This window comes from Notothenia coriiceps, unplaced genomic scaffold (assembly GCF_000735185.1).
Source record: "Notothenia coriiceps isolate Sejong01 unplaced genomic scaffold, NC01 NC01_scaffold00002500, whole genome shotgun sequence".
NCBI lineage: Eukaryota > Metazoa > Chordata > Actinopteri > Perciformes > Nototheniidae > Notothenia > Notothenia coriiceps.
This window is the reverse complement of record NW_011335201.1, coordinates 66,883-77,889: the sequence shown is the minus strand read 5'-3', so window position 1 is coordinate 77,889 and position 11,007 is coordinate 66,883. Positions and strand designations below refer to the sequence as shown.

General features: G+C 40.1%; 1 protein-coding gene across 1 annotated transcript in view; it reads right to left on the bottom strand.

Annotated features, from left to right (window-relative positions):
• LOC104967953 (alpha-1A adrenergic receptor-like) overlaps nt 1-8,126 on the bottom strand; it is a 10,945-nt gene extending 2,819 nt beyond the window's left edge. Inside the window, exon 1 of the mRNA XM_010797498.1 lies at nt 5,040-8,126. Within this exon, the coding sequence (XP_010795800.1) occupies nt 5,040-6,003 (964 nt within the window). The 5' untranslated portion in view covers nt 6,004-8,126. The remainder of the gene's footprint in view (nt 1-5,039) is intronic.
• Nucleotides 8,127-11,007: the final 2,881 nt, after the last annotated feature.

The following is an 11,007-nucleotide window of genomic DNA, read 5'->3' as shown; positions in this document are numbered from 1 at the left end:
GTGTGCCTTGGCAGTCTAAGTGCCTGGGCCTCCTGCACTTTAGATGAATGGTTCTTCTTAGTGGCTGGTATTTTCACATGCTATTTTAGCATCCACTTAGATGTGATTATATAACCGTGTGAGTTATGCTTGTGATTGGGATACATAGTAGGGCGCAGTGGAATTAATAATGTATCTTATTTATCTTTCTCTTTTGTATGTGCTTCCATCTGTCTTTGATAATAGTCGTTGCAAGTAATGATTAATGGTCTTTTATTTTGGTCTTTTAGATCACAAATGTAGAAAACCTAATAAATTACGGATGAAGCTGAGTTTAGCATTTGTAACATAGGACTAGGCGATATGTCTTAAATTGCCTTTCCCGATATAGGTCATTTCATATTTAGATAGCGATATCAAAAATGTTTTAAGAGAAACTATAGAGAAAATGAAGATATAAATACTTCCAGCCATACATTGACTATGTGTATTCTTTTGTACCAATTAAGGTGACCACTATTAAAACAATAGTTTGATTTAAGTTGAATTTCATCTGCTTTCTGAAGAAATTGAGGTAGTTCTGTTTATTATCATCAATTTAGACAATTTAAACATCATACATTGAATTTACACGCCACTCCACTGAAACAATCCAATGTTTTCTGATCAATGATCAACTATTTACTTCAACAATACATAATTGTGTTCCTTGTAAATAGTCAATTTTAAATGTAATGGTAATGCTTTTGAGTAAAAGCTGTGTGAGCATACTATGATCCCAAATGTACCAGTTTGTTTTTATATCCAATTTATGAATAAAAATGTCTGTGCCCAGTGCCAGGAGTTTTCTTCCTCTTAATCTCTTAATCTTACATCTATTTCTCAATGTATCCTTTGAAAATAGGGTACAAAATAAGACCAGCCCTAAGGTCACATTGTCTGTGTTGTCCAACCAACAGTTGAAACAACAACAACATAATCTACTCACTTCAACAGACACATCTTTACAATGGAAAGGCAGAGAAGGTTTTAGCATTGTCAACCACCTAACAATACTACATCTAAACATCTACAGGCCCCAACCGAGACCAGAAGGTGGACAATATGTTCCTGTGCCTCCTTTCTACTCAGGCACAGAATAAAAGAGAAGGAAACACAGAAATAAATCTGGTTGTCAACAGACCTTCCTGTAGCCAGATGTACATGTTTGTATGTTTAAGTTTTGTGTGAGCAGGGTCAGTTTTTGTCCCCTGAAGAGTGTTTATGTTGTGAGGTTATAGTATAAGCTGCAGAGGATGTGAGACAATGGTATGGTGATAACTGTGGGAGGGTTGTTGTTTGTGGCCTCTGCCCTTCTGTTAAGAGAAACGTTTGCACCTCCTTCCTGAGGACAGGCACACGCAAAAACATCTCACCATGAAACACAGGAACATCTTAACAAAACAAGGCATCCTGTTATTCTAACTAATTGGAAGAACCATTGCCTATTCGGTGCCACGTAGTGCTCACAACCCCACAATCTGCTCTCCAAAACCTCACGCATCCAGTTTCACAACACACCTATAAATGTGATTAATTTGTCTTGATCTAAAAGGACAGAAGTTATTGCCCTAGCAAATTGCTTTCAATGAAACCATAGCGTGGAGCTATGTATGGGAAATTGGGTTGACATCCAAAGGTAGCTCACTTTCCCCCCCAATGGTCTGCTCAGATCAGACCCCTCCTTTCTTCTTCAACGCTTTGACACTTGGCAGTCTCATTATTTTTCACCTTCAAAAAACCATTTCAATTACCCCCTAGTGCAGGGGCAAGCCAGCTCATGTGACAAACCGTACAAAACACATACACACTTGTGTGAGCTGCACACATTTACAATATCGTGTCCAAAAACACCTCTACATGGAAACAATTGGGTAGCACCTCAAAGTGTTGGTTTCTCTCACACATGGGCACACTGCTTGTGCCAGTTGCTAAATGCGAGGCCTTCACAAGACATTAGTGCCTGTGCGGGGTGTTAAAGAGCCGTGGGACAATGTGTGCAATTAATTAAGACGCACAAATCACTGAGGACTGGTGATAATATTCCCAGCAGAGTTGGGAGATTGGACAGAAAGAGACAGCTCATTGAAACATCAAAATGCAGAGGAGTACCTCAAAGGAACCCTCATATTTTAGAAGTTAAAACAAAACATTTTCTATACCTTATAAAAAACACTTGAATTAGTAATTATTTGTTTATGTTTCCTTATCTTGGTTTAGTTATGTTGATTTATTTTACCCGTACAAAGTTAATTTAACGATAAGTCCATGGACAGAAAAATTAATTCAAAATAGTTTTGATAGTTATCTACTGTAATAGCAATTGAGCGTAATTTTAAAGTAGCATTGTTTACATTTTTCACAGCGTTAAAAATGTGAGGAATTGCTGCTTTTCCTTGTTTTACTTTGATTCTATTTACTGGTTGCGTACATTTTCTGATGAAATATGGTGCTTAATAATACAATCGCTACTACTTTTAGACTGCTCTTCGATAAATAATGAAACATCTTGTGAATCATAGAAATGGTCAGAATGACTTTGCCATCAGGACTAGATTTTAGAATATTTTTCTCGGTTTCTAAACAATGTTTGGCCGCTGAACCAACTATATTAGAGATCAGCTGGTGGGACATGTGCAGCCTGAAAGGCACTAAAGAGTGTCAATGAAAATACATGTTATTATTATACCGCTTCATTAATAGTAAGGTCTAAAAGCATTTTGTAGGACTTTGTGTGCCCTATTTATTTCTGTCTGGCCCCTGTGATCAAATAGTACGTCTTCTTTAATATCAAATAAAGTTAAGTTAGGTCTGTTTGTGAAATTCTACTGCTGCTTTTTGTCCAAGGAAGCTTGCATGGAGTCACGCTAACTTTAATGTAATGTAAAGTCTGCATAGCTTTCTTTGCTCCAAAAGGTGTAAAAGGAGAAATGATAATTCAGAACCTGAAAAAGGAATGACTCAAACTCTGGGACTGGTTAGCTCAGGCTTTGGAAAAAACAAAAAACATGACGTTTATAGAATTTTGATCAAATTGTTCAGATAATGTTCTGAAGGAGAGATTTCACATATTTCTTTAAACTGCACGTGTTCTTGGGTTGAGACTTCAAGGGTCAGAGGTCACAGTGGCTCTTTCTGACAGCATGCAGTCTAAGTTACACCTTTCCTGGCTTTAGAAAGAGTTCTATAAACTGCCGCCACATTGATACAATCACTCAAAAAACAACTATCGTTTCATACATCTACATAAACACACGTTTTTGTATCACTTTTCCTCACACACATAAACAAAGCACACGTGCCATTCGCTGCTACTAACACACTCCTAAACCCCCAGATAGGTTACATATCAGTGACAGTGGGCAGAGGAGGGAGCAGGCTAGTGTGAGACAGGAAATCCCACTCCACAGAGCAACGTGGGGAGGGCCCTATCTCACTTTGAGTATTAATGTTCACACACAAGAACAGTGACACAAACTTACATTGAAAAACAACGATGTTTCCTACAAATAGAAACAGAGAGTTTCAGTTTCCTGCTTTATAGGTCCACCATGCAATGAACTTCATAAGATGAACCATGTGCTCCCCACAAAAAGACTGGTGGACTTGCTTGTAGGCTTTTCCTTCATGCATCTCGGAGGCCCATTTCTAATGAGCATGAAACTAAATGTTATAGTGCTTTGTCACAATGAATCAGTGTTGATACATTGAAACACCCTCTGGGGGTTTCTCAGCAGTTTGTTGATTACATAAACAGGCCCCTCCTGAACCTCACGTCCCCCTGCTCTCTGGAGCCTCTCAGATCTGACAATCAGAACTTTGAAAAATTACATTTGTAACATGCTCTTTGGTATCGCACTAAGAACGCTTGAGGCAAAATGAGCCCCCCACCCCATTTTGTGAACTTGCCCCAGGTAGTAATGTGCGTGTGTCCATGTGAGGAAGGGGTGAGCCTGGGGCATCAACACATTCATATTTTACATCATTAAAAGTGTACACATGCAGGCACATGACAACACACACGCACACTAATATACTATAACCTACAGGGGCATATGGGGAACAATCATCTAAATACAGCAGCCATGTTTGTAGTTTACTCTTTGTTGATTGCTTCCTTTTGACCAGATTCCATCACCAAATAATGACTCAATGTTACCTTAACCTCTTTGCTACAAGACAGCCTGCAGCACAAGCATTCCACCACAGAATATATTGTTTAATATCCTCTGCAGGTTTTTAAACAACCATGACAGCAGGGTGTTAAATGCTTACCAGTCTCAGGGAGCCCCGGTTGGCCCCACAGGCCTCTGAATAAACCGACCGGAACAAAGGGAGGCCACCTACTCTCTTCTTGGCACACTTGAGGAGTGTATTTGTTGCACCAGCAGATTAACTGACACTCAGGGAAAAATGCAAAGATAACACTAATAATGTTTGATAGGCTTGTGAAGAATTCCTTTACAGTCTAGGAAAAACACAGTGTCCCATATTAAGAGCCCTGAGTTTGAGTCCAAAACATCAGTGTTAGCTTTGGCTTTGTGTTGGAAAAATGTTAAAGTTGGCCCAAATAAAAAGTTGTGTCATAATAAAATATGATGCAATCTAACTTTATTATCTTAACAGAGGCCGTGAAGTAAGAGAACTGTTATGTAGATCCACCCCTTCTGCACTATTTATATTGAAAGCTGCAATACCGGTGATGTTATTTTCTTATTCCGGCAGTATAAAATAAGCACTACAGTATATCAAAGCCCACTCATAGGTTTTGTATCAATTCCAAGCAGTAATGCTGCCCAGGATATTTCCCCTGTGCCAGCTATATGTATGATTTATAATGCCTGCAGCGTCCTATACAGTATTTAGATGGTTGTAAAATATTGTCTACAGGTTTCATTAGCTAATTGAATTTCATGAAGTTTATAAATTGGAGAGGAGGGGGAGGTGTGGGTTTTATTTGTGTAAAAGCTCATTTTGTGACAGTGTAACAGATCACAGTATAAAGGACCTATTGAACCTACCTATGGGTAAGGCGAGGAAGAAGGGCAGCCAACAAAGCGTAAACATGCCGACCACAACTCCCAAAGTTTTTGCTGCTTTCTTCTCCCGGGAGAACTTAAGAAGTTTCACCGTGAGGGAACTTCTCGCTTGATTTGCTCGGCCTTTACCGGCGCCTGCACCACAGGGCTCCTCTTGCACCTGAGAGCCCTTGTGGATCCTGAGGGTCAGCTCACCGGAGTTCATCCTCTCGCGCATCACACCGGCCTCAAGGTTCTTAGTGGTCCGTTTGGCAACTATGTACACGCGGCAGTACATGACCAGAATAACGATGAGAGGGATGTAGAAGGACCCGAGGGAGGAAAAGAGCGCGTAATACGGCTCCTCGGTGATGGAGCACACAGTTTCGTCTGGCGATGGCGGCTGCTTCCAGCCCAACAAAGGTCCGATGGAAATTACTACTGACAGCACCCACACCCCGAGCATGGCCAGCAGAGCTCGCTTCTCGGTCACGATGCCAGGGTACTGCAGTGGATGGCTCACTCCGATGAAGCGGTCGATGGATATTACGCACAGGCTCATGATGGACGCGGTGCAGCACAGCACGTCCACCGCCGCCCAAATGTCACAGAAGATCCGGCCAAACACCCAGTAGTCTAAGATCTCCAGAGTCGCGGACACTGGCAGCACAGTGGTGCTCAGCAGCAGGTCGGCCATGGCCAGGTTGATGATGAAGTAGTTCGTCGGTGTCCGCAGGTGCCTGTTGCACACCACCGCGAGGATGACGAGGATGTTGCCCGCGATAGCGAACACGATGAAAGCCCCCAGCATCATGCCGAGCGGGATGGCTCGGGTGAGGTCCACCTCCGTGTAGTTCCCACCGGAGCTGTTGGTAAAGTTGACCGGGGAGGACGCGCCCGCAGTCCAGCCGAGTTCCGAAGAACCCTTTTTCCACAAGTTTGTGACATTGTCAGTGCTCAGACTCATTTTGACTCAAGAGTTCCTCCATAGCAGGCTTCAGATCACTTGTAACTGCAACTCATGAAAGAGCTCTACTAAACAAAATGAGAACTACATATCCAAAGTCTTCATGGTGGAACTTTGCAATTTAATTTCCAAATCACTGCTGAGATGTTTTGTCAGAAAGAAGCGATCAGTACGCAGCAGTCCCCATGCAGTCCTCACTCCACTCTCCTGAGGGCTCAGTGGAGAAGTGAGGGGGGCAGCAGTCATCTCCTGCCTCCTCAGCACCACACACAGCTCTCCCATGTCGCCTACTGACCAAACATACCTAAACACGAGTCTATAAGTATACGCATGACGCATACATGAAAACACGCTACTTTAGAGAAAACAGGCTAACATTGCATAATTTTACGCAGCTGTGCGCAATGGAACTGTTTGCTGTCTTTGTCTTTCCTCGCTGTGGGAGGGCACTTAACTGGTCACTTATAAGCGAAAGACGTTTGTGCCAACACCACCTGATCTTTAGTGGCTTGTCTTTAAAGGGCACTATGATTTAAAGTGAAGTAGAAAACATTATAATTTAAGTAAAACGTGATTTATGCATCCTTAAGTCCAATTATAAATCAGCAACATCTACTCGGTTTTCTTCAATGTGTGGTCATTGAAAATTATGTTTAGGCAGGAAACTCAAAAGGTTAAGCCTTAAAGGTAAAAATGATAAGGGTTCAAATAGATACCAACAACCCCTCTTCTATAACAGGCATTTCTTTCTAAATAGTTTCCTATTTTGGTCATATGCAGGAGTTCATCAAAGGAACATCACTTTGGATCTGAGTTCTGTTCGTGAGGACCGACTGATTTAAGGGGCTGAGTTTAGACACAAGCACATTCCTAAAACTGAGGGTCCGTCTGTTTAAGAGCTTTTCCCCTTCATCGTGATGTTACACTGGAGGAGGATAGAGCACAGTTTTTTCTTTAAGATAAACTGTCTTAAATGCAATGATTAAATACATTCTTACTATTTAAGGCACATGTGAAGGTGTGTTGTATTGCAATTTATAGTCTTTATCTGCATTTACTTTATTGGCTTTTCCCTAGGAATGTTTATAGGTGTAGGTTCATTTTGAACTTAGTTGTGAAAAAAGTATGGGATGTTGTAAACATCTAAAAATCAATTTATTATAAATCAGCATGTTATGGGTGATTATATATATTTGATTTTCAGTCTGTATGAGATTTTAAACCTTTCTAAATAATTATTTTTGAATGAGGTGTTTTTTTTTAATCCAATACAGATGTTTTTGTATTCACTTCATTGCTTATTGTTTTCCTTTACTTTACATTCTTTCAAGAAAACAACAATCACTCAGTGTGACCTTAGTGCTGCTCATACAGTTCAGTTTGTATCTCATATGTAATTTTAGATAGGCCTATACTGTAGGCTACTATTAGCTGATAACTGAGATGCTAAATCGACACACAATACATTATGAATGAAAGGTAATGCAACAATCATCAAATAATGTAATAGTAGGCCTATCTGGTACTTAAAGTGGCCATTCTGCACAATGAGTACTTTTACTTTTGGTACTTTAAATATTTTTTGGTTCAAATACGTTCCCTCCTAACTTAAGTACAATTTGGAATTCTGGACTTCGACTAAGGTACATAATCAGGGTACTTCTTCCACCTCTGCCGGTGACAGGTGCATGCTGGGTGCAGCTAAAGCCACTAGCTACTAGCTAAACATCCTCGTGGGTGATCGTCCAGCGGGGACTTCTTCATGAGCAGCAAACATTTACCTTCAGAGAAGCCTTTCTGCTGCCTGTGACAGTATTCTGCAGAGGAAGAGAGGCTCGGCTGGTTTATTCTAGAGTTAGCATGAACGAACTCAGAAGAAGATGGATCTAGAGCAGATGGAGGGAGACTTCGCAGACGCGCAAATTGATATCCAAACAGGTGTGTGCCAAAACAAACTCTCATGAACAGCGGGGGAAACACTACTTAGAATTCTACTTTTAAATTAAAAGTAGAAGTACCCGAGTGTAGAAATACTCTGTTACAAGTAAAAGTCCTGCATTCGAAATGGTACTCAAGTAAGAGTAGAAAAGTATTAGCATTAAAATATACTAAACGAACCAAAAGTAAAAGTACAGTGCAGATTGGCCCATTTCAGTATAATATAAATTATTGTTTTGATTATAATTATTGATGCATTAATGGGTTTATCAAAGCTGGTAAGGTTACTTACTTTATATGCTGCAGGTTAGCTTGTGAAGTTTGCGACAGGTGTAACTCAAGTCTTGTGTGTTGGTCATATTTCACATCATTAAACTAAATCTGCAAAGTAACTAAAGGCACTACATAAATGTAGTGGAGTAAAATAGACGACAGTGTAGTTGGGTAGTAGTACAAAGTAGTAAACAAGAATTGAAATACTTAAGTAAAGTAGGCTACAAGTTAGTACTTGAGTAAATCTACTTAGTTACTTTACACTACTGCTCATGAATGTAACACCCGTACAGACGAACACTGAACAACCACTGTGTAATAGAGACATATCATCAGTGTGTTGTAGCCCAGGTTACTAAACATTGTCCATACACTTGGCAGCCCTGTTTGTGCTGCGTGTGTCAAATATTTTCATTTCTGTGACCTAATGCATATTGTTGCATTTGCCGTGGTTTCCAAGGCTGTTTTTGTTTATTGTTGGTCATTAAAGGCAAATTAGTTGAGTTTTGCCTCTTTTTTTTCTTGTTATAAGGCTGCACCAAGGTGTCTATGAATTGATTGTTGTGTATAAGGGATCTCTGGCTGTGAGGTGTTTGTCTACTGCAGTCAACTTGTTGATGTGTCCTTGGGCAAGATACTTGATCCCAAGTTGCTCAAGATGGTGTAGCCAGTGGTGGGAAATTTAGTTTCCCTAAGCAGGTGTATTGAAGCCTCTGTGTGAATGTGTGAATGCTGACTTCTAAAAGCACGTAGGTGATAGGTGGTAAAGACTGAAAAGGTGCTATATACTGTAAATGCAGTCTTATTACCATTTCCATTTTCACTAGTATAGGCCAATACATTGATGTGTATATTATATAAGGAAGCAGTATTTTAAGTCTCTTGTGGATTAGTCGTTCTAATTAAAGACGGCAAGTGAAATTGTTTTTATTATCAATTGTAATTTCAATGTTGGTTCATGATGCATTAAAAGTGTAAGAGCACTTTCAGGACCCCTGATTTGCACAATTAAATTACAAGTAAAATATCTTGTTCTTCTTTGTGTTATGGTAAAGCTATTGGTTCTTAGGATTTTATACAGTAGGCTATAACAAATGTGAGTAAATCCTTCATCAAGAAATCCCTAAATGTATTGCATTCCTTTCAACGCGTATCAGTCAGTAGACACACACTCTGTCTTTCAACCCTTCAACAGACGCCAGAGTATGAGGGTATTATGAGATATTTCTTAAAAGATAATCGCCAATTATATCATGTCATTTCTTAGACGGATTTTAGTGCGGGGATGAAGTACATTGCTCATTTCACTTGATTGAATACACTGAGCTTCACATGACATGAAGCTCTCTTCTTCTATGCTGCCAAGCACTCTGAGCCAGTTTCATATCTTTCGGCGGGCTGCAACCGGATCGCCTCTGTCTCTCTGTGCTTCAGTGGTGAGATTTTTCCTTAAATTCAAAAGGATCAACTTCTTGGATGCAGGAATATAAATCTTGAATTACATAAAATATGAGACAATTGATTTATACTTGGAAATATGGCTCCTAGTTATGCACATTCATTTGTTATAATATTTATCTATTTAACATTAATCAAATGAGATTAAATAAGTAGTTGGTTTGTTTAGACTGCAGATAAAGACTTCAAGTTTAGAAAAGTTTGTTTTGTCAGATACGTATTTATTCGGTTTAAATATTTATATTTGAAGGGTTGCTTTAAACTCAGGTGACTGAAGGAGAACTCTGGTTCGACAAATGGCTCATTGTGGTGGAAAGCAATCGTTTATTTAATTTCACTGTCCGTGAATTAAACTGTGTGGGTTCAGCCATCTTGGTTAAATGTTTCTCCTGATGTTAAGAGGTCATAGTTTCCCTTTTGACCTTGTGCTCCTGTTCAAACTGCCAGGTCACTGCAGTGCTGGGCCCACTGACTCCACATGTTCAGCGTTATCCATCCATTATCCATGATCTGTGATTGACTTTGCAGCAGAAGTGATTCACCAGTATCACAGGTCTGAAGGAGATGATGACGAACCCAATGTGGTATAAGTTAAATTATAAATAAAAAAAATCTCACTCCAAGCTGAACTCAAAGGTTGGCAGCCCTGGAATATGTGTAACGTAATGTCCTTGTGGTAAACCCCGCGAGAGAGAAAGGTTTGAGCTCCATATTGTTTCAGAAATAATGCTTGAAGTGGTTGGGAACATAATATGGCATTTAATCACGGCAGCGTTTAGCTGAGTTTCTCCCGGTAGAAAACTCTCTTAGCAGGGGAAAGTTGCGTGACGCTACAAATGGGCGTGGCTAGCAGCAGCCGTCCATTAAAGCAGAATCAGCCTTTTTGGAGCAGGGCTGGAAAAGAGGAGTATGAGCTTTGCATGGCTACAATGGGTAATCTGTTTGGTATTTTAAGCAAAAAACTTCACAGACATGTTTTGTATAGGTATGGCCCTACAATATATTTTTCAAATATAGCATAATAGGTCCACTTTAAGTAAAGGTTCTAATACATTTATATGAAAATACTCTTTTGGGAGTAAAAGTCCTGCACTTAAAATTATACTTAAAGGTGGGGTAGGTAATTTTGGAGAAACCAGCTCGAGTGCGCTAGAATTTTTGAAAATACACAGCCGGATAAAATCTGCCACTTCCTTAGAGAGCCCCTCCTCCAACACACACGCACACACACATGACCAATGAGGGCACGAGATAAGTTTGTGCACAGATGGAAGGCTAACAGGCAGGTGTGTGCCTTGGCAGTTTTAGCCGGGCCGGCTAAAATGATTGGTCGTG